At 66.1% G+C, this 23,443-nt stretch overlaps 1 protein-coding gene across 2 annotated transcripts in view; it reads right to left on the minus strand.

The window, feature by feature from the left end:
• INPP5A (inositol polyphosphate-5-phosphatase A) overlaps positions 1 to 23,443 on the minus strand; it is a 64,499-nt gene that overhangs the window by 16,799 nt on the left and 24,257 nt on the right. For both annotated transcript variants that reach the window (XM_055119041.1, XM_055119042.1), the window contains exons 3-8: positions 22,224 to 22,324; positions 21,636 to 21,723; positions 8,514 to 8,577; positions 7,431 to 7,534; positions 4,403 to 4,455; positions 3,496 to 3,615 (exon numbers count right to left, since the gene is read on the minus strand). In XM_055119041.1, the coding sequence (XP_054975016.1) occupies positions 3,496 to 3,615; positions 4,403 to 4,455; positions 7,431 to 7,534; positions 8,514 to 8,577; positions 21,636 to 21,723; positions 22,224 to 22,324 (530 nt within the window). The remainder of the gene's footprint in view (positions 1 to 3,495; positions 3,616 to 4,402; positions 4,456 to 7,430; positions 7,535 to 8,513; positions 8,578 to 21,635; positions 21,724 to 22,223; positions 22,325 to 23,443) is intronic.

Below are 23,443 nucleotides of genomic sequence, written 5' to 3' on the forward strand. Positions count from 1 at the left end.
GGGCACCCGGGGGTGGACACTCGGCTGAGTGTCTGACCTGTGAGGGAGAACACGAGGGCAGGAGGAAGCAGGACGAGTGTGTGCGAGGGGTTCTCTGGACTCGTCCCTGAGGCTGCCACAGGCGGTGGGACCCACGTTGGGGACGCAGGGACCCCGCCGAGGCCATCAATAACGCCGTCCCAAAGGTCGGCGGCGGCCACGGTGAAGAGCTGTCAGGCCGAGCAATCGCCTGAGTGCCAGGCGCTGCCCCCACGCGCCCACTTTTAATTCCGACATAGCGCCATTTAGCACAAGAGGAAAGGGCTGCTTGAGAATTAATTACCCTGTCAGCGGCTATTATGATTAAACAGGCGGCCATCAATGCCGTGTGTCTGACTCAGAACGAGAATTACAAGAAGAGCCATAAAAATCCATTTTTAGGCCTTGAAAATGGTCTCTGTGGTGACAGGAAGGACTACGTGGTCGCCTGGGGCTCGGGGACGGCCCGGGGCAGGGGACACAGCTTTGTTGGCCGGGGGCAGAGCTATCGCACCCCCAAAGGTTCCTGACTCTCGTTCCCGGGAACCTGGCGTGGGCGGGCCTGTGTCTACTGGGCGGGGGCAGGAACGGGGCCTGCCCTGCTGGGCCTCCGGCATGGCCCCAACCGGGCATGGCCCAGGCTTGGGCACCAGAACAGGGGGTCGGTCAGCCCTGAGACCCAGGCCTGGTGGGTGGACGAGGCTCCCCCTGCACCCTGGAGTCTGCGCCTGCTGGGAGCGGCCCAGACTCCGCTCTGCCCTCGGACGTGAGGGCTGCGGGGAGCCAGTGCAGAGGACGCGCTCAGAGCACGGGCCGGGCCGAGGAGGGGCCAGAGCACTTCTGATGGGGCGTGGGAGCAGCTGAGGAGGGGCCGCCTTGGGGTCACAGCACCACACCTTCTAGAAGTTTCTGGAAGCTCTCTTGGGGCATCTGGTGAGGCCTGCGAAGGTCAGGCCTCGTGGCCAGCAGCGGGCTGCCCTGGGAGAAAGGTGCTGTCTGCACTGCCAGCGGACACGGGCGGTGAGGGCCGCCGGCTCTGGGCCCAGGCGACACCCAGGCAGGCCCGGTGACCAGGAGGGCTGGAGCAGAAGCAGGTGGATCTACGAGTGAACGTACAGGTGCAGGTGAGGGTGTGGGTGCAGGTGAGTGTAGATACAGATGTGAGCACAGGGGCAGGAATAGGTGCAAATGCGGGAGTTATGCACGTACAGGTGTGTGCAGGTGTGGGTGCAGGTGCAGGTACTGGTGTGGACATAGGTGCGGGTGAGAGTACAGATGCAGTACAGGTACAGCGTGGGAGAAGGTGCAGGTGAGGGTGTAGAAGCAGGTACAAGTGTGGGTATAGATGCAGGTAAAGGTGTGAGTGCAGGTGAGGGTGTAGAAGCAGGTACAGTTGTGGGTGTAGGTGAGGGTGTAGAAGCAGGTACAAGTGTGGGTGTAGGTGAGGGTGTAGAAGCAGGTACAGCTGTGGGTGTAGGTGCAGGTACAGGTGTGAGTGCAGGTGAGGGTGTAGAAGCAGGTACAGGTGTGGGTGCAGGTGAGGGTGTAGATGCAGATGCAGGTGTGGGTGTAGCTGCAGGTACAGGTGTGGGTGTAGGTGAGAGTGTAGGTGCAGGTGAGGGTGTAGGTGCAGGTGTGGATGTAGGTGCAGGTGAGGGTGTAGGTGCAGGTACAGGTGTGGGTGTAGGTGAGAGTGTAGGTGCAGGTGAGGGTGTAGGTGCAGGTGTGGATGTAGGTGCAGGTGAGGGTGTAGGTGCAGGTACAGGTGTGGGTGTAGGTGAGGGTGTAGGTGCAGGTGAGGGTGTAGGTGTAGGTGAGGGTGTAGGTGCAGGTGAGGGTGCAGGTGCAGGTACAGGTATGGGTGTGGGTGAGGGTGCAGGTGCAGGTACAGGTGTGGGTGTAGGTGCAGGTGAGGATGTAGGTGCAGGTGAGGATGTAGGTGCAGGTGAGGGTGTAGGTGCAGGTGAGGGTGTAGGTGCAGGTACAGGTGTGGGTGTAGGTGCAGGTGAGGGTGTAGGTGCAGGTGAGGGTGTAGGTGCAGGTGAGGGTGTAGCTGCAGGTACAGGTGTGGGTGTGAGGGTGTAGAAGCAGGTACAGGTGAGGGTGTAGGTGCGGGTGAGGGTGTAGGTGCAGGTACAGGTGCGGGTGTAGGTGAGGGTGTAGCTGCAGGTACAGGTGTGGGTGTAGGTGCAGGTGAGGGTGCAGCTGCAGGTACAGGCGCAGTGTGGGAGCAGAAGCAGGTGTGTGCGGTGTGGACGCGGGGATCTGGGAATGGCGGCAGAGGCGTGTGGGGGCAGGGCCGTGAGCACTGACGGCTGATGGATGGGTGCCCCGTGACAAAAGGGGCCGGGAGGGCCCCTCCTGGGAAACTAATTGCTCCCAATTGTGCTGGCAACATTATTTTTCTGGCGATCATTTCCTTTGAATGCCCCAAACGAGCATGAAGCAAGTCTTTTGACCGGACATAAAAGTTAAATGTCCCAATGTTGATCAAATTAACTTCGGGCTGTGACAATGGTCTGTGTTTGTGAGGGGGTGACAGGGACAAAGGGGTGCTTTGTGCTCGGATTTCACAGTTGTGATGTAAAATGTCTCTGTTGAACTAGCCAGGCCACATTTCAAAGGGGAGACAGAAGCGCCTGTCAACGGGAGAAACGCTGGTTCACAGCAAATCTGGAGGGAGCCCTCACAGCTCCAGGGCCTGGCCAGAGGGACAGGGTGCGAGGGACGGTGGCGGGGGGGGGGGGGGGGGGGAGGGGGGAGGGACGGGGAGCTGGAGGGTGGGGGGCTGCCGGCGGGGGTGCGGAGGGACGGGCACGGGCTCGGCTCCTGCAGGTCCGGGAGCCCCGGGCTGGGGCCCCACCAGGCCATCTTCCCTCCTCACCTTTCCAACGTTAAAAGTAAAACGGGGAAGTCTGAGCCAGAGCCTGGGGCAGCCCTCGGGGTGTGGCCGGAGCGCGGGTGGGGGTCCCCGTGGCACGCGCAGGCCCCTCCCCGCGGAGAAGGTGCCGCGGCTCAGGCGGCTCAGGCTCCCGGGGCAGAGGCCAGGCTGGTGCCCCTTCCCGGGGGGGGGGCTGTGCAGCCGGGACAAAGCTGCGGAGGTTCCCAACGGCCTGAATGGGCACTGTTGGTGGCAGCGCCATTCACAGCCCCGCGCATTGTCCCCCGGCCGGAGAATGCGGCTGCTGATGGCTGCCAAAAGGTTAGCAGCCCCGTGAAAGGCAGCCGCGCATTCTCCGCGCCCACAGAGCCGCCTTTTGTGCGCCCGCACTGCCGGAGGTCCGGATCTGTGGCCGGCTGGGGGCTCCCGCGCCCTGGGAATGTGGGGCGTGCTGAATGGGCCCCCAGCCCCAGCTCTGCGGGAGGTCCCAGCACGACCCCCAGGGCCCCTCCCGCCCCTCCCCCCACGGCGTGGCAGCACTGTTCACCCTGGGAAGGCGCTGGCGGGGAAGGGCGGGCAGAGCGGGCAGCGCCTACCTGTCGAGCACGTAGCCCAGGGCCCTGTGCCGGATGCCGGCATACACCGAGGGGCTGCTCTCCCAGGCCACCAGGTTGGACGCGTCATGGAAAAGATGGATGTTCACCAGGTCGAAGGCGCTGCAGGAGAAAGGACAGGGAGCCGGGAAGGACAGTGAGCCGGGAGGGACAGGGAGCAGGGAGGAGGGACAGGGAGGACAGTGAGCCGGGAGGAGGGACAGGGAGCCGGGAGGGACAGGGAGCCGGGAGGGACAGGGAGCCGGGAGGGGACAGGGAGCTGGGAGGAGGGACTGGGAGCAGGGAGGAGGGACAGGGAGCTGGGAGGAGGGACAGGGAGGACAGGGAGCCGGGAGGAGGGACAGGGAGCCGGGAGGGACAGGGAGCAGGGAGGAGGGACAGGGAGGACAGGGAGCAGGGAGGAGGGACAGGGAGCTGGGAGGAGGGACAGGGAGCTGGGAGGAGGGACAGGGAGGACAGGGAGCTGGGAGGAGGGACAGGGAGCCGGGAGGAGGGACAGGGAGCTGGGAGGGACAGGGACAGGGAGCCGGGAGGGACAGGGAGCCGGGAGGAGGGACAGGAAGGACAGGGAGCCGGGAGGAGGGACAGGGAGCCGGCTGGAGAAGCCCCGGGGCCGGCCTGCCCTCCAGGGAGAGGCTCTGTGGCCGTGCCCACTGAGGTCCTGGGGCCCAGCTCCCTCGGGGCCCTTCTCCCAGGAAGCTACAGGGCTGAGAGCTCGGCCCCCTGAGGGAGATGGTCCCAGGACGCCCGAGGGTGGAGCACTCGGCTGGGCTCCTCTGGGGACCCAGCAGAACAACTGGCATGAGACACAGGACAAGACGCCCCCCACCTCCCGCCCCCGCCCGCCACACACAGCAGGGAAAGGTCATGTCTAGCAACGGGCACCTACCAGTCGGCGATGCACCACCTCGTCCGGATGAAGCCCTTCCTGGACCATTTGCACTGAAAGGCAAGAGAGGCCTCGTGACCCTCGAGAGCGTGTGCACAGGGACACGGCCCGCCAGCCACGCCTGGGGCACGGGCAGACACGCCTCCGGCAGCCCCGGGGCACGGGCAGACACGCCTCCGGCAGCCACGGGGCACGGACATGGCCCCTCCCAGCAGTGTGAAGGACTCAGGGCTGCAGTGCTGGACACACAGGGATCCCCAGATTAGTTTCAGCTGGGGACAGGAGGAATGCAGAACACCACCTCCAGGAAGCCCCAGACTTTCAGACTGGATTGCTCTGCGGGGAGCCCCACGGCCCAGCCTCAGAGCAGGGTCTGCAGGTAGGGCTGGCACGGAGGGGTGGTCTGATGCAGGACCCTCAGGGACACACCCAGAGGGTCAGGTCCCTGTGTGGGGCCGGACAGGAATGAAGCTTTTGCCTGGCCCTCCTTGGGGGCTGCCCCAGCAGTCAGGGCCAGGTGACAGCAGCTGCCCCCACCCAGACTCCAGTGCCCCCACCGGTGCTCTCTGAAACAAGCGCAGAAGCCGTACAGCCCGGCGGGCGCTCCAAGGCCCCACACAGAGCCCGAGACCCCCGTGCCTGCACCCGCAGGGCCTGGGCCGACACCCCCGGGGGCACCAGGGGCCCGTGCTGGCCACCCTCATGAGTGGGCTGCATTCTTGTTTGTGGTGAGTGGGGGTGATTTCCCCCAAGTCTGTCCAGGTGGACGGGACATGCTCACACACACGGGCACCAGCCTGTGGAGCCACACGCCCCCCACCAGCGGTCTGTGGTGCCTTCATCCGTCTTCCTACAAATGACCCTTCCTGGCGCCCAGGAACGAGCTGCCAAGGGCCTGAGCCGGGGATTCCGGTGCAAGGACTTTCACTCAATGGCAAACGGGCCCCAGGGAAAAGGCCCCACTGGGGAGTGTACGACGGCAGCCCTGGGCCTGACTGAGGGCACCAAGTGGCCCTCAGGCTGGACGCTGCCCTGCTAGGACCACGCCTCCAGGAGTACCTGTCCCTGCTGGGCCTGCCAGGGTCCCTCACAGCATGGACAGTCCCTCTGCAGTCACCTGGATGCTTCGTGTGTGCGTACCACACATGCAGACACGTGTGCATACCTGTACTTACAGTGCAGAGGCACATCCAGCAATGGTGCAAAATACACACACGTGTGCACATGCATGGAGAGCAAAGCACACATGCAGACACGTGTGCATACCTGTACATACAGCACAGAGGCACATCCAGCAATGGTGCAAAATACACACACGTGTGCACATGCATGGAGAGCAAACCACACATGTACACATAGGTGTTGCACACGTATACACACGTGCTATGTACATGGTTAGCACATGTGCACATGGGTGCCACACACGGACAGCAGACACGTGCACACAGGTGCAGCACAGACACAGACACAAGAGCATGCGTGCAAAGCATGTCCACGTGCAGCAGCACAGAAACAGGCCTGCACACGCGGCCGCCCACCAGTCCCAGGGAAACACCTGTGCCAGGGAGCTCAGTCGGACAGTGCTCCCATCCCGGGGCGGAGGGCGTGCGGCCCCCTCGGAGCTCACACCCCTTGGCTCCGGCCTCACTGCCCACAGCCCGAGCGAGCTGCCCACGGCAGGCAGCAGGCGGCGGGCACGACTCCCCTCGCCACCCCGAGGCCCCGCTCCGTCCCCGTAATGGGATTCCTTAGCAGCAGATGGATTGCGAGTGCGGGCGGCTTCATCTCCTAAAGGCCGGCATAAATCACGGCGGGGAGAGCGGCGCTGCGGGAAGGCTCCCGCCACGCAGCCGCGCCGTGGAGGGCCCGCTTCAGAGCATTAGTGGAATTAATTCATCTTTCATAGGAGCTCGGAGGGACCGTGATCTATGGGAACAACCAATTTCTCACTACGGCCGGGAGGAAAAAAGTGCCTCACCCCGATCGACTACACAAATCTGCCTTTTAAAAATGGCCTCACTTGTCTGAGCGCGGCTCCCGGCGGCACGCCGAGATCCATCCCACGCCCGGAGCAGCCATAAATCAACAGTGCGAGTTTTGTTAGTTCTGTGTGCCGCGGCTGTAATTATTAGGGCTTGCATTACGTCTCCATCATGGTAATTACATTTAGATTATACTCCCGCGACGCAATGAAACGAGGAGAAATCAGCCTGGAACGAGTCCCCCCAAACACGTCCGCCTCGGCGAGGACGGGCCGTGGGGGACCCTCCCGGCTGGGGTCGTGTGTGGGGAGGGGCCCGAGCGGGAAGCAGGAAGCCGCGCCAGGCGACTGGACTCAGGGGACGTGGCTTCTAGCACTGTCAGAGAGGGGCGCCAGGCGGGGACAAGGACACACGGCCCTGTCCTGACCAGGGTCCACCTGGGCCCCCCGCGCCCAGCTGTCCCTGCCAAGGTGACCTGGGGCCCGGGCTCTTGTCCACGGGGTGGTCACTGCCCGTCCCTCCAGAGCCTCAGGAGACGTGCCCTGAGGGCTGAGCAGGGGCGGGGGCACCCACCCCGCGTACCCCCCGTAGCGCCCGGGCACTCTCAGCCCTGCAGCTCCAGGCGGCCTCTCTGGGCTGCGGCCTGGCAGCCCTCAGGGGCCCCGGGGAGCTGGGAGAGGCAGACAGCGTGGGGCTGAGCAGGCCATGCTGGGGCCAGGCCAGAGCCCGCCGGGGTCTCAGGAGCCCCCTGGACACACAGGCCCAGCACTACAAATGTCCAGGCCTTCCTCGGCCTGCGGCAGGGACAGAGGTGCCTCCAGGGCAGCGGGGGGGCAGGACTGCAGATGGGGACGGGGCCAGAGACACAGAGACATACACAGGCCCTCGAGTGTGCCTGGGGCGAGGGTGTCCAGCCTGGAGGTTGTGTGAGTGTCCAGCCCCAGGGCCCGCGTGACTGCCCTGCCACCGCAGCCTGTGGAAGCCGGTGGCCGGGCCTGACCGCCACAGACCTCCCGGGTGTGCGGGATGGCGCGGGGGGCACGAACCTCGGGGAAGTAGCACTGCGGGAACTTCTCCTTCTCCAGCATGGCCGTGCTCTCCAGGGTGTCCGAGTAGATCTCCTTGCCCGTGACCTTCTTGTACTTCTTGGCTGGACGAGAGAGGGCCGTGTGTGGACACATCGCAGCGGGGGACGGGAAGGGCAGAGGGCAGCACCCAGGCAGGCCCACTGCTCCGTCTGGCGGTGGCCTTGGGCCCCTAACCTCGGGTCCTTCCCCTCCTTCGCCCCCGTCAGCCGGGCTGACCTGTGCCCTCTAACCTGTGTCCTCTGACCCGTGCACTCGCCACTCATCAGATCTTACGTGACTCTGTCATGTTATTGACACCCCTGTGTCGTGCTCGTGTCCAGGAGGGGGAGTCCTCGGGGCGAGGGAGGCCCCCAGCTGCCTGCCCAGCACCTCCTGAAGGCCCCGGGCGGGGGCTGTCCCGGGGTCCCCACTCCCATAGTGGCGAGCAGACGCACGCCAGGGGCCCAAGCAAGCCTGTGAAAGCCAGGCTGGGCCGGCTCGTTCCCAGAAGATCCCTCCCACAGCGGGGCCCTCTGCAGCGCGCCCTGGGGTGTGGGCGGCCCACAGCAGCCCCCACGGCCAGTCCTGCTGGGCTCCGAGCTGTGGACCGTGCAGTTCTCGGCCCCGACCACCACGGGTCCTGGGAGATGGCCAGAGGTCTCAGTGACCAGGCACCACTAGGGCTCCCAGACCGGGGGAGGTGGGCAGCGCCCAGTCCGGTGCCTCTGACCCTGCCCAGTGGATGGGTGGACGCCCCGCAGAGATGGGGCCTCCCGGCCAACGCAGGGCCTTGGGGACGGAGACGGAGCCTGGACATTTGCCGTGACTGTGTTCGGCGGAGTGGGGGGGTGGGGGGAGGGGAACTGCAGGCCACAGCCTGGGCCCCAGAGCGAGGACCCTGCTGGCCACGTGTGCTCCGTGTCCCGGCCCCACTTCCTCACATCCGGGACTCCCAGGCCACGTCCTCCCCGAGCCCAGAGCAGGGGGACGGGCCAGCCCAGAGGAGCTGGACACGTGGCCACAGGCGCTCACGGGCGCTCAGGGCGCAGGGCCCGCTCTTACCTTTGAAGTCGAACTGGTAAATGTTTTTTAGGGATTCGTGGAGAAAATAGAAGCTTCCCAGGGCCTGCAGAGCCGAGAGAACAAGAGGGAGGGTGAGAACTGGCCCACAGACCCGGCCCCACACCGAGCCCCACCCTCGACCTCACTCGGGGACTCCCCGGCCCCAGGTTCCTGGCAGGTGCCCCCTACACTCCGGGCCCTGGGCAGCCCCTCCACAGAGCAGGGTGCGGCTATGTCAGGGCGGCGGGGCCTGGCCGCCGGATGCCAGCCGAGAGGGTGTGGGCAGGGGTCGGCCCTGGGCCCCCTGTAGTCCCGGCCGGGCCTCCGGGAACAACGGCTGCCCCTGGGACCCTCATCGCTGCATCTGCAGCCAGACGGAGGCCACCATCGATCACTGCAGAGGCCCAGCCTGGCTCAGACCAGGGGCTCTGGCCTCGGCACACAGAGGGGCCTAACACGGTGGGCGCAGGGCACCGGGGCCCACATGACTCGGACCAGCCTCCCCTGTTGCTGCAGCCCCTCTCAGAGCCGGCTGTGTCTCCAAGAGCCGCCAGCACGGGCGACCAGGCCCCGGTGGGGGTGGGCAGGGGGAGTGGGCGGGGAGTGGGCAGAGTGGGGGGAGCAGGTGGCAGGAGCAGGGGCAGTGGGCGGGGGAGCAGGAGGTGGGGAATGGTCAGGGGAGTGGGCAGGCAGGCCCAGGAGTGTCCCTCGGGGGAGGACCCACGGGGGCACGTGTCCTCTGTAGCACCCGGGCACACTCAGCCCTGCAGCTCCGGGCGGCCTCTCTGGGCTGCTCACTACACGCAGCCTCACGTGTGCTCACTCTGATGTGGAGCTGGGGCCAGGCTGAGGGCTCGGGGTCGAGGCTGCACGCCCACCGGGCAGCAGACCCACTGCTCCTGCGGCCTCAGGGTATGCCGGCGGACCCCCGGGGCAGGACGCCCTGCCCACTCCCCGGCCTGCAGTTCCTGCCAGGCACACAGCATGCACCTGTGCCTCCCGCACTCCTCCACCAGCCTGGGCCCTGCCCGCGTGGCCTCGCCTCCGTCTGCAGTGCCGCCCGCCCGGCCCCTCCTCAGCTTCTCTCGGGACCCTCTCGCGAGGGCTGCTCTGCAGGGCCCAGGCCCCCGGGGACTCTGAGCTGGTCTCCGGGGCCCAACAGGGAGGCCTTGCGGGGGCGTGTCCTGCTGGGTCCTGCACAGACCTAAGCCCTGGCCGTGGGGAGTGGCCAGTGCCCCACGCCTCCTGCACAGTGCTCCCGAGAACAGAGCAAGAAAAGCACCTGTGCCCCCAGGGAGGGACCAGATCGCTGGGAAAGTCGCCCGAGATTCCTGCTTTGAGACAATTTAGGAGAGTGAGTAATAAATCAAAGCAAAGTGACTCTAACACTCATTAGATTACAAACAATAACAGATGAAACCGAGCTTTTGTTTCAATCAATGGAGGCTTCATTGATCTCCTCCTGGAAAGCAACCTCATGGCCCACAGGCTAATTGGATGAGGCTGTGGGGCCGGGCGGGCCCTCGGAGCACTGAGCAGGAGCCTCTCCAACAAGAGCTGACTTCTCCGCAAGGCCCTGCCGCCCCGGTGCAGCTGCTGGGGCTCAGCGCGCACCGGCGGCCCCCGGGCGGCCCCCCGCCTGACCCGCGGGGCGGCCCCCCCCGACGCCAATGCACGTAATTTCATTTGGTCTGTGGCGACAGCGGCCCTGAGCAGTTAATGGAATTGCCTGTCCATCGTCCTCATCCACTTACGGAGCTAACGACATTCTGCCGAGCGGGCGCTTTATGAAGCGTGCGCCGGGGGCTGGGGCCCTACACGGGGGCTGCGCCCCGTCTCGGCCCCGTCGCATGTCCCCAATTAGGCAGCCCAGCCAAGGTCACTCAGCCGCCAGCTCCGAGCACAAGTCATCACGGCAGGCGGCAGATCGGGCCACGGCCACCCCGGGCCTCCAGGGGCCCCATAAATCCCAGCAGATTAATCCACTGGTGACCATTTCTCATCACACGGGACGAGACGCCTCGAGACGCCTCGCGGGGGCCAAAGGTGCCGGGAAGGGCTGCGCGGGCCGGAAGCTGCTGGCACGCAGGGCGCCCGCCACCTGTCAGCGACGGCAGACCAGAGGCAGCCGAGTGGGAGAGGGCGGGACGGGGCCGGCCACGCGGGGTGGCTGCAGGGGGGCCGGAGGCTGGGAAGGGGCAGGGCCTCCTGGAGAGTGTCCAGGAGAAAGGTCAGCACACAGCCATGCTCCACCCAGTACCGCGCTCATGGGAGGGGCAGGGCAGGCGTGGACACTGCTGGCTGTGGGGGTCAGGAGTGGGCACAGGCGGTGGGGCAGGTGGTGGGGGCAGCAGTGGGGGCAGGTGGCGGGCACAGTCAGCGTGGGCAGCGGGTGTGGGAGGGTGGTGTGGGCACAGGCGGTGTGGGCAGGCAGTGGGGGCAGGCGGTGTGGGCACGGCTGGTGTGGGCAGCCGGGCAGAGTGGCACGCCCCGCAGCCCTGGGCAGGTGCTGGCGCCCCCGGCCTGAGGCCAGCAGACGGGAGGCCCGAGGGGCGGGCAGGGCTGCTGTAAGCACAGTCTGCGTGGCCGTGTTTCCCCATGTCTAAACTGTTGCAAAAGTAAATCAATAAACTTTTATGCCGATTAAATTATGTGGAGAGTTTGCATCATAATTAAAGCAGCTCTGACTGCTACCTTTGTCTTGTAAAAATCATTAGCTTTTCAATTACAATTTCATCCTCACAAATGTGCCTGGCACCAGGCCGTGCATCCCAGGCGGGTGATTAGCGGAAGGAGCATTTGAGAGGGAGCAGCACCGACATGGGCTGTTTACAAACTACCCTCCATTAGGGGGGCAGGCAAGCGTCATGTGGACGGAGCTTAATTGATTTTTAAATTCCGATTAGATTGGGAGCACGCCATTTCCCCTGCTCCCGGCCCCCGCCTGCGGGGTGCCACCTCCCGGGCCCTCTCTGTTCTCTGGCGGAACTGGGGGCTTCCCTCTGCCAGCCTTGCCAAGCCCACCGCCGAGGGCCACTCCAGTGGCAAGTGGTGCCCTCTCCCGCCACACCTGTGCTGGGCGCTGCCCCGGGGCCCCTTCCCGAGGAGCTCCACGGCGGTCTGCCCCGGGTGCTGGAGGACGTGTCCCCTCGAGCTTCCTCCTGCTGCAAGGCTGGGTCTGAAGGGGCCTCTGGAACCAGTGCTGAGCAAACCCGGCCTCCTCCACCCTGGGATCTCGAGGGCTGCCACACCCCCTCTGCCCCACTCCCCATTCTCCAGCTCAGGCTGGGCGGGCGAGATGGAGCACTGCCTGGGCTGGGCTTTCGAGGGGCCCTGCCCCCAAGCGCCCCCGAGGCTGGTGCCTCCGAGGAGCCCACCCTTGCTACCGGGCCCCTCTTCTGCACGACCAGCACACGCAGCCCCGCGCCTGGTCTGGGCGCCAGCAGACGCGCCCAGCCTGCAGAGCCTCCCGTGTTCAGTGGGGTGGGGCCCGGGGGCTGGCCTCCCTGCTGCGCCCCAGCCCCTGTGCCCTGGACGCTGCAGGCCAGAACTGTGGCCGGGACGGAGGCCCAGACTTGCCATCCAGCTGGGGGTGGCGGTGCCCAGCTCTGCTCGAGCCCCCACGCCTAACGCGTCCTTGGCCCGGGGGCCACTGCCCGCCAGGGGCTGAGAACAGGGGGTGTGGGCACGCCCGCCGCCGTCTGCAGAGCTCCCCTAAGGCCACGTCGCCGTGCACTTTTGGGGGGTCCCCAGGAGGCTCCTGGGTCTCAGGCCATCAGGCCAGACACCGCGGGCCAAGGAGGCCGCCTGTGAAGGACAGGGCGCCGCAGAGTCCACGATGGGCGGGCGGCAACGGGCAGGTGCCAGGTCAGGCCCACAAGTGGGACGGGAGGGGGCCCCAGGCTCAAGGGAAAGGAGGGGCCCACCCAAGGACCCTGACGGTCAAGGAGCCAGCAGGGCTCAGGATCTGGGCAGACAGGTGAGACCCGAAAGGGATGTGCAAGACTGGCCTGGACACCGCAGGGCTGCGGGCTGTCTGCTGCAGCATAGCACGCACCTGTAGGTGTGCACACGCATGCACGTGATGTGTCTACATGGGTGTGTGCACACATGAGATATGCGCGTACATGTATACTTGTGGGACAAGAACATGCTGTAATGTGTGCACATATGTGAGCTGTGTATTAGGCATGCCCACATGTGAGATATACAGATGTGAAGCATGGGCAGACATATGTGAGGCCTATGCATGTGTATGCATGTGAGATGTGTGCATGCATATGGGTTTATATGTAGAGCGTGTATGCTATAAGGTTTGCACAGGTATGTACATGTGTGTGCACATGTTAAATCATATGTACACAGGTCAGGAATGTGCATATATGCATGTAAGGTACACACGTGTTTTGTACATGTGTTAGGTGTGTGCATGCATGTGCCTGTTAGGGGTATGTGCTCAGTTAAGTCCACCCCATCCTGCTGTGGGCAGGAGCTGGTGGCAGGGCTGGGGAAGACGGGCAGCCTCAGTTACTCTGGGCTGCCAGCCTGTGCTTCTGACAAGCCATCTCTTGGCTTTTTGGGGTCTCGGTTTTCCAGGCTATGACACAGGAGCTGCCTCGGCTAGCAGTGCCCAGGGCCATGAGGGGTGACAGTGCAGTCCTGGGGGGCCATAGACCCCACGATACCCCAAGGAAGTTTCGGCTGCTGTCAGGTCGTGGATGGGGTCAAGGCCCAGCCTGAATTTCCCCGACGAGTAGTCGGAGGGGGCCCGGAGTGCCCGTGCACGGGTCAGAACCTCTGGGAAGGAGCCAGTCAGCAAGGGACCTCGACAGCTGCTGGCCCTGGGGCTCCACACCGGAATGCAGTTGTGGGGGCACAGCCGTGGGCATGAGTGTGGGGGCACAGCCGTGGGCATGACTGTGGGTGCACAGCCGTGGGCATGTGTGGGGGCACAGCCGTGGGCATGACTGTGGGGACACAGCCGTGGGCATGACTGTGGGTGCACAGCCGTGGGCATGTGTGGGGGCACAGCCGTGGGCGTGTGTGGGGGTACAGCCGTGGGCACGACTGTGGGGGCACAGCCGTGGGCACGAGTGTGGGGGCACAGCCATGGGCACGAGTGTGGTGGCACAGCCATGGGCATGAGTGTGGGGGCACAGCCGTGGGCATGACTGTTGGGGCACAGCCGTGGGCACGAGTGTGGGGGCACAGCCGTGGGCATGACTGTGGGGGCACAGCCGTGGGCATGACTGTGGGGGCACAGCCGTGGGCACGAGTGTGGGGGCACAGCCGTGGGCATAACTGTGGGGGCACAGCCTTGGGCATGACTGTGGGGGCAGAGCCGTGGGCACGAGTGTGGGGGCACAGCCATGGGCACGAGTGTGGGGGCACAGCCGTGGGCACGACTGTGGGGGCACAGCCGTGGGCACGACTGTGGGGGCACAGCCATGGGCACGAGTGTGGGGGCACAGCCGTGGGCACGACTGTGGGGGCACAGCCGTGGGCATGACTGTGGGGGCACAGCCATGGGCACGAGTGTGGGGGCACAGCCGTGGGCACGAGTGTGGGGGCACAGCCGTGGGCATGACCGTGGGGGCACAGCCATGAGCACGAGTGTGGGTGCACAGCCGTGGGCATGACGTGGGGGCACAGCCGTGGGCACGAGTGTAGTGGCACTTCCATGGGCACGAGTGTGGGGGCACAGCCGTGTCGGAGTTGGCGGGTCCCCCCACCCCCCACTCCACCGCCCAAGCCCACGGGCTGGAGCTGACCCTTAGGGAAACTAACTGTCCTTGGTGTCACCTACAAATGGGGAGAAATAACAGACCTATGAAAGTTACACCCAAAACACCCTCTCCAACTGGGCTCAGTGTACTTAGCGAAAAGGTCAGCGCCCGGGAATCTGCTGGATAAATAAACGCCGGCAAACACAAGGATGACGGAGAGTCGGGGCATGGCAGCGAATGAATAACCTGCAGCCACTTCCCCAGCGCCATCATCCCCCTTCCGAGCGGCGCCTGAGATTCATGTTGCCGCATGCCGCCACTTCATTACCAAGACGCTCCATCCCTCTTCCGTCCGCGCCGGGCGGGGCCGGCCCCTGGAGGGCCCTTCCACGTTTAATTCCCCATCAGCCGCTCCAGTGAACAGCTTAATCTCTGCTTGTATGATCAATACTATATCAGTGTAAATTAAAACGACAATTTTAAAGTAATTAAGCCTGTTAATGCTCGATTCAAATGTCATTATTTGCGCAAGGGATTGAGGAGAAATTGCACGGTGTCCAGGGTGATGGCGGGCACGGAGCCTCCCCAAGCGGCCGCTCGGGGCCACACGAGGTTCGAGCAAAGCGGATTAACTTCTGCCTCGCCCGCCGGGGTGCCGATCCAATTTCTAAAGAGGATAACGCAATTGGATAAATCTAATTCCAGCTACAAACTCAATTACTGTGATAATAGATGAGAACGAGGAGGGGTTCTCCAAACAAGGCCCATTTGTAGAAACACACTTAGCCCGGGGGCGGCTGTCGGGCTGCATCGGGTCTGTCCCCCTGAAGCCCCGTGAGCAGCCGTGACAGCAGCGGGACGCACTGTGCCCCTCGGCGTGTGCTCTCCGGCGGGGGAGACTCCACAGGCACTGCTGGGCCCCGCGCTGCCCCAGTGCCAATCTGGCGTGCACGGCAGAGGCTGTGTCAGACGCGCCCAAACAGCAGACAGACAGACAGACACAAGCTCCAAGACATGGGCCGCAGGAAGCCGGGGCCGTGGGGCGAGGCCAGACTGCGGCTCCCAGGAGCACAGCCTGCTGTGAGGCAAGGAGACGCTGCTGCTCCCGCAGCAGACGGGCCCGACTCTGCCTCTCGGGGGGGAGCAGGGGAGGGGGTGCCCACCGCAGCTCAGGCCGAGGGCACCGACTTCCCAGTCAGCAGACGTGGGGCTCCCCCCTGCCTACTCTGTTGGGGCAGAGGGGGCCACAGCGGGACCATCCCACAGCCCGCCCAGAAGCCCTGGACGAGCCCCGCAGCCTCGGGACCTGACCGGCAGGGCCACTCTGCCAGTCCCTTGGCAGCCAGGGCAGCGGGAGCCGGGAGCCAGGCCGTGGCCGCCACCCCGCACGTGCGTGGCTTCAGTGATTTCCTGTCAGACGCGCTAACGAGCGCCTGCAGCCCCGAGCTCTGCAGGCTCAGCGGCCGCTGTCCACGCAGCGCTGGGCTCCCCAGCCTGCCCATGCCTGACAGGGAGTGGGAGTCCCACCAGGAGGCCGCGGTCTGCTCCGGGCTCAGCGCCAGGCTGCAGTCTCCAGCACTGACCCGGCAGGGCCAGCAGGACCCGGGGCCCCGCTGCAGCAGGGGACAGCAGGGGCAGCTGTGTCAGCCCCCAGGGCTTGTCCTACCCTCGACCAGAGCCTCAGGCCACCCCTACACAGGCCCAGAGCGACTCTGTCCACTGCTCCATGCAGGCCCCGCGCGTGAGGCCCCGGAGGGTGTCCAGGCCCAGGGGGTCCCAGTGTCACAGCCCAGGCCTGCCGGCAGCCAGGGCCAAGCCGTGCAGGGCCAAGCCAGTGCTCGGGGCACGCTCTAGCTGCGTGGGGACCAGGCTGTGACCAGCAGCAGCTGCAGACCCAGGGGCCACAGACCGGCGGTGATTCCTGCACTGACTCTGGGGCAGAGACAGGCTGGTCCCCGGGCCAGCGGCCCCTGCAGGGCAGAGGCTGTGACCTGATGGTGGGTGGACGCCCTCCGTCCCCAGCGGGGCTGCGGGCCCTGGCACGGACCATCTCCAGCGTGGCAGATTCCACCTGGAAAAGGTCTTCTGGTGCCGGGCGGCCACAGGCGCATGGCCGGGACTGGGCTGTGGGTGTGGGGCCCGGACGGCCAGAGCAGGACTCTCCTGAGAACAAGCCCCGGGGCAGGCAGAAGGGTGGAGCCTCCACTGAGCATGTGGACAGAGGTGCAGGAAAGCGCATGACCACTGCAGCCTGCCCCCCACACACAGGGAGGCGCCCCCCAGCCTCCCCCAGGGCCACTGGGCCGCAGCCCCACCCCGCAGTCTCCAGCCCAGGGGCCCAGGGACACTGTGCTCGCAGCACCTTGGCAGGCAGCTCACGTGAGCCTGTCTCTAGACTTTCCAGCCGGGCCTGTCATCCAGGCACTGGCCTCAACACCGCGGACCCAGAACCAACCAAGCCCCTCCCCTCCAGAGTCTCAGCACTCTGCCTCCAGTGCACGCCCTGGACGGGCCCTGCTCAACACGGGCCGCAGAATCCTGCGGAAAGCCATAGTTCCGGCACTCCCGCCACGCCACACGCAGCTAACTGCCCTGTGTCACGCAACACCACGTGAGCCTACTCCAGAACATGGTACTGCTCACACACGCCCCAACTGCTGCCATATGTGGCCTCACATGCAGCCCGACATGCTCAGCAATGTGTCACATCACACACTGCGCCACAGGAGTGTAAGATTTATGTACGCTGCCACATTACTCACACGCCATCATGTGAAGCTTTTCCCATGTCTTGTCATGCCATCAGTCACACCCACGCAGACTTTCAGCGTGGACGTGTATCCGGCACACGGATGTTCCTGAGGCCTGTGTAAGTGTCAGGCCACAGGAGGGTGAGCATGGGTGTGGCACAGCCTCTGACTGGGCTACAAACCCTCCCCAGGGAGGAGTCTTGCACACTGCCCGCCACTCAACTCCAGGAGTCTCTGCACCCCCCCAGGCAAGCCTCTTGTGCTTGGGGGGGCAGAAGGAATGTTCTAGAACTCGCTGATGGTCAGACAGCAGACTGAGTTCAGCCACGAAAGGTTAGTCTGGTCAGGCCCACAGAACAAATCCATGGACCAAGCCCACCAGTCGTCCCCTTGTTCCTGTCTACAGTCCACTGAGTACACCACCGGCCAGCGTGGCCTCCCACGACAGAGGCCCACGACTAATCCCGCCCACAGCCCCGCAGGCCCCGCCCACAATGCCCACCACTAACCCCATCCACAACCCCGCAAGCCCCGCCCACAACACAAGCCCACTGCTAACCCCGCCCACAAGCCCCACCCACAACACAGGCCCACAGCTAACTCCGCCCACAGCCCAGCAGGCCCCGCCCACAACACAGACCCACAGCTAACCCCACTCACAGCCCAGCAGGCCCCGCCCCCAACAGACCCACAGCTGACTCCCCCACAGCCCAGCAGGCCCCGCCCACAACACAGGCCCACAGCTAACCCCGCCCACAGCCCAGCAGGCCCCGCCCACAACACAGGCCACAGCTAGCCCCACCCACAGCCTCGCAGGCCCCGCCTCCAGGAAGCAGGGCTGGGCCCTGTGGCCTCTCAGCCTGGGTCTCCCCACGGGTCTTGCAAGACTCCTGGGTCCCCGGTCATCCCAGGCGCAGCTCACCCACAAGCGCGCGACAGCTGCCTCGTGTGCAGCCGGCCGTCCCCGCAGCTGGGGGTCCCGGGGGCTGCAGGACTAGGCCAGGGAGGCTCCTGCGTCCTCCTGCAGGGCCGGCCGGGCCAGCGTCCCCACCGCCGCGACCCGCGAGAGGGAGGCTGCGGCGCCCAGCGTGACGGATCTGGTGGCCCCTAAAGAAGGCAGGGCGGGTCACAAGTCAAAGATCGATCAATCAATGAGCCAGTGGATTAGCAGCGCCTCAGGAGCCGGGAGAAATCGCCGCCCAAATGCTGGGCTCGCCCCGCGCTCCAGTCCCAGCACTTTTAGGAAGTAAATAATGAAAAATCAATCGGGAGAAAAAACAGGCCGGGAGCCCTGGGCCTGGCGAGCGACACATTTATTGCTGGGCCCCATTTCTCGGCTGCCCCGGAAACTTCTGGAGGGTTATTTACTTTCCGCACCTTCCCCGATCGATGTTTTTAATTTGGATCCGAGTTATTATTTTTCACATCACAGCAGCGGGAGTGGAGCAAAGTGGCTCATATTTCAGTGCTAAAAAGATCGATACGACAGCTTCACCTTCACGGCTGCCCCGCCGCCACGCAGTCCCCAGGGCAGGCCGCGGCAAGCACTGCACGGCGACCAGCACTCCGGGCGCGCCTCCGGGCCCATCTGGGGTCCTCGCCGCGCGGGCCCCTGGGGAGGACGGGTCCCCAGGCCTGTCCTGGACACTCGCCACCGAGCCCTGTGCCCGCAGCAAAGTCCACCCACTTCCCTGACCCCCTGGAACCTTCAGGGCACAGAGGGGCAGAGAGGGGCGGGACATCTGTCACCCGCATCACCTGCAGCAGGTGTCCAGGTCAGGGTCAGGCCCTGACCTCCTGGGAAACGAGCCCAAAGCCAGTGTGTCTCCATGAAGACTTCCCACACCAGACGGGGTGGAACTGTGGGGTCCGGGATGAGGGTGTGGGGCAGGGATGAGGGTGTGGGGCAGGGATGAGGGGGTGGGGCAGGGATAGGGGACATGGGGCAGGGATGAGGGGTGGGGCAGGGATGAGGGGGTGGGGCAGGGATGAGGGGGGTGGGGTAGGGATGAGGGGGTGGCGCAGGGATGAGGGGGTGGGGCAGGGATAGGGGACATGGGACAGGGATGAGGGGTGGGGCAGGGATGAGGGGGTGGGGCAGGGATGAGGGGGGTGGGGCAGGGATGAGGGGGTGGGGCAGGGACAGGGGGCATGGGGCAGGGATGAGGGGGTAGGGCAGGAATAGGGGATGGGGCAGGGATGAGGGGGGTGGGGCAGGGATGAGGGGGTGTGGGACATGGATGAGGGGGGCGGGGCAGGGATACGGGGTAGGGCAGGGCTGGGATGAGGGGGGTGGGGCAGGGATGAGGGGGGTGGGGCAGGGATGAGGGGGTGGGGCAGGGATGAGGGGGGCGGGGAGGGATAAGGGGGGCGGGGCAGGGATAGGGGGCATGGGGCAGGGATGAGGGGGTAGGGCAGGGATAGGGGATGGGGCAGGGATGAGGGGGTGTGGGACAGGGATGAGGGGGGCGGAGCAGGGATAGGGGGTAGGGCAGGGATGAGGGGGTAGGGGCAGGGATGTGGGGAGCAGGGCAGGGATGAGGGGGGTAGGGCAGGGGTGAGGGGGTGGGGCAGGGATAAGGGGGTGTAGGACAGGGATGAGGGGGGGTGGGGCAGGGATAGGGGGTAGGGCAGGGATGAGGGGGGTGGGGCAGGGATGGGGGCATGGGGCAGGGATGAGGGTGGCGTCCCTTGTGCGTGGTGCTCTCTCCTGACCGAGCGCCAAGGGGAGAGGCCAGCGGGCACTGGGCAGGCCGTGGCAGAGTCCCCGGGGGCCCAGCCCTCCCCAGCTGGAGCAGAGCCAGGAGCCGGGCTGTCCCCCCACCCTGTCCCTGTGCAGCCCCCCGAGTCCTGTCCCACGCAGCCTCCGGCAGGGTCACAGGTCACAGCCCTGCCATGGCGCCTGCCCGCCCAGTGCTCCTGGCTGACAGCACGGGGCCGCACCCAGACCCGCAGCAGGCAGTGCCAGCGGCAGCCACGCCCGCGGCACCGGGGCACCGGGGCCACCGAACCCACCAGGAACCAGGCACATTCCAGGGGCCTCAGCCTGGGACCAGGCACGCAGGCCTGGGGGTGCGGAAAGTTCTGGAGCCTCAGCGCGGCTCTGCCCAGACGCTGCTTTGGCGCCACCTTCTGGGGGCGACGGAGGCCTGCACCCCTGCCGGCACAGCCGCCAGCTCCGGGCCCGCCCCTCGGCCAAGCGGTCCTCCAGGGGCCCCTCCAAGGGCCCCTCCAAGGCCAACGCCCCTGCCCAGAAGGCCCGTGGCCCCCAGGGCCCCCTCCGGGCCCCTGCCGGGAGCTGCTCGGGCCCAAGCTCCTCTGGGAGCAGTCGCTGCTGCTGGGCCCCACCAGTGCCGTGGCGCATCTCTGGGCGAGATGAATCCGTTCCCACCTCCTCTCGAAACGGCCTATCACGGAACCACCGCCAGCCAGAAATGCTGCGCCGAGCCCATTAGTCTTGTGAGAGCTAGAAGTCGTCCCTCTGAGGGCCGGGGGGCCCCGACGGGCCAAGAGAGCCGGGCGACGGGCACCCACCCGCGTGGAAGGGGGCTGAGTCCGTCCCCTCGGTGGCCAGGGGTCAGGGTCTGCTCTGGGAAGTCACCCTGAAGGGCGGCCGTGTGTCGGGCCTGGGAGGCAGCAGCCGGCCACACCCCCCGCCACAGCCCAGGGACGGGCGCTCGGGAGTGCGGACACCTGCCTGCACGGGACACGGGAGGGCTGTGTGCTGCACACGTGAGCGAGTGTGGACACGTGTGTGGGGTACGCGCAGGAAGTGTGCACGGCACGTATGCAGTGTGACGCTGCGGCGTGTGGAGTAAGTGCGTGCAGGTGTGAGTGCACGTCTGCGTGTAGCGTGTGGAGGGGCGGCTAAGGCGAGCCCCCCGCAGCTGCTCAGGGTGTGAGGAGGGGCGGCCTGGGAGGGGCTGTGTGGGCGGGAGCCCCCGGGGACACTGCAGGGCCGGGACGCACAGCTGCCCACAGCCCGCTGACCCCACGGCCCGCTGACCCCACGGCCCACTGACCCCACGGCCCGCTGACCCCACAGCCTGTTGACTGACCCCACGGCCCGCTGACCTCACAGCCTGTTGACTGACCCCACAGTCCGCTGACCCCACAGCCCACTGACCCCATAGCCCGCTGACCCCACAGCCCGCTGACCCCACAGCCCGCTGACCCCACGGCCCACTGACCCCACGGCCTGCTGACCCCACGGCCCGCTGACCCCACGGCCCGCTGACCCCACGGCCCGCTGACCCCACAGCCCACTGACCCCACGGCCTACTGACCCCACAGCCTGCTGACCCCACGGCCCGCTGACCTCACAGCCTGTTGACTGACCCCATAGCCCGCTGACCCCACAGCCCACTGACCCCATAGCCCGCTGACCCCACAGCCCACTGACCCCACAGCCTGCTGACCCCACAGCCTGCTGACCCCACAGCCTGCTGACCTCACGGTGCAGCTGCCGTGGCCAGCTGACCCCCTGGCCCACTGACCTCACGGTCCAGCACGCGGCAGGGTCCACCACCACCGCTGCTGTGTGAGGGTCGCCACAGCTCTGCCCTCCTGCCTACCTCCCTGTCTGGCTCCTCAGCTCCCTGCGGCCTGAGCTTTGGGGGTCCCCGGGCCCTGGCAGAGGTACTCACCGTGAAGTGCTCCTGGGACTTGTAGTTCTCGTCCAGGTAGACGCGAGCTCTGTTGTACTCCTTCATGGCGTCACTCGACAGCAGCTCTCTGCAAGCAGGCGGGCGGGCGGTGGGCGGGCGCCCCAGGGAGGGGTGCCAGGGGCACGGGGCGGCAGCCTGGCCAGACCCCGTCTACGGCACCGGGACCTCACGAGCAGGACAGGGCAGGGCTGAGGACAGGACGGGGCGGGCACGGGCTGGGCAGACACGGAGAGGCCCGTCCCCCTGCCGCGTGGCTGTGAGGGCCGGGGAGGCAGGGAGGGGCACGGCAGGGAGGGGCCGCAGTGGCCGCAGGCCACACATAGGACGGGCCCGAGACGCCGCCTGCACCGGCCCCAGCGTGGCAGGACCCCACGGGGACCCCCACAGGGAGCTGCGGGCGCAGGGTCCCCCAGGGAGGGCTCGAGCGCACGGAGGCCTGGGCCATGCACGCACGGGGCGTCTCGGGGCCGCGCCGGCCGTGACCCCTGCACCGTCTGTGACCTGCCCCCGCGTGACCCTGCCCCGCCCCGCGCCCGGCAGCATGCAGGAGGCGCCGCAGGGACTCACTTGACGAACTTGTCCACGTGGGCCATGGACGCCTCATAGTTCTTCCCGCCGAACTCCTGGCAGTGCAGAGCCAGGAAATGGGGCGTGTGTGCGTGCACCACCTGCAGAGGCACAGGGCGGGCGGGGTCACAGGGCAAGCAGGGGGAGGGCAGGCAGAGGTCAGGGTGGGGTCAGGGTAGAGGTCAGGGTCGGCGTGGGGTCAGGGCGGGGTCAGTACAGGCTCAGGGAAGTCCGGGCACGCGATGGGTTCAGAGAGGGGTCAGGTGAGGTCAAGGCAGAGGTCAGGGGACAGAGGCGCGTGCCTGGCGGTCGGCAGGACTGTCCCCATGGCCAGCCCACTGCAGCCAACGGGCTGGGGACCGCATGCTCCCCGCCCACAGGAAGCCACAGGGCTCCCCATGACACGCCAGGGGCTGCCTCCTGGGGGCAGCACTGAGCCAGTGGGCGGCGGCACAGCTGTGACAGGTCTGAGTGCCTGCGACACGCAGGGCCTGGGGTCCCGGCTACCCACCCGGTGCCAGACCACACAGGGCTCCCTCCCTGCGGGCAGCATGCCCTACCGGGACCCACAGCGTCAGGGTCCGCGTGGGCTCATGCCATGTGGTGCGGGAATGGGGGACAGGCTGTCTGCGGGGGACAGGCTGTCTGTGGGGGACAGGCTCTCTGTGGAGGACAGGCTGTCTGTGGGGGACAGTCTGTGGGGGACAGGCTGTCTGTGGGGGACAGGCTGTCTGTGGGGGACAGGTTGTCTGTGGGGGACAGGCTGTCTGTGGGGGACAGGTTGTCTGTGGGGGACAGTCTGTGGGGGACAGGCTGTCTGTGGGGGACAGGCTGTCTGTGGGGGACAGTCTATAGGGGACAGGCTGTCTGTGGGGACAGGCTGTCTGTGGAGGACAGGCTGTCTGTGGGGGACAGTCTGTGGGGGACAGGCTGTCTGTGGGGGACAGGCTGTCTGTGGAGGACAGGTTGTCTGTGGGGGACAGGTTGTCTGTGGGGGACAGGCTATCTGTGGGGGACAGTCTACAGGGGACAGGCTGTCTGTGGGGGGCAGGCTGTCTGTGGGGGACAGTCTATAGGGGACAGGCTGTCTGTGGGGGACAGTCTATGGAGGACAGGCAGTCTATGGGGGACAGGCTGTCTGTGGGGGACAGGCAGTCTGTGTGGGACAGGTTGTCTAGGGGGGGCAGTCTATGGTGGACAGTCTGTGGGGGCAGGCAGTC

This window comes from Sorex araneus, chromosome 11, assembly GCF_027595985.1.
Source record: "Sorex araneus isolate mSorAra2 chromosome 11, mSorAra2.pri, whole genome shotgun sequence".
Lineage (NCBI taxonomy): Eukaryota > Metazoa > Chordata > Mammalia > Eulipotyphla > Soricidae > Sorex > Sorex araneus.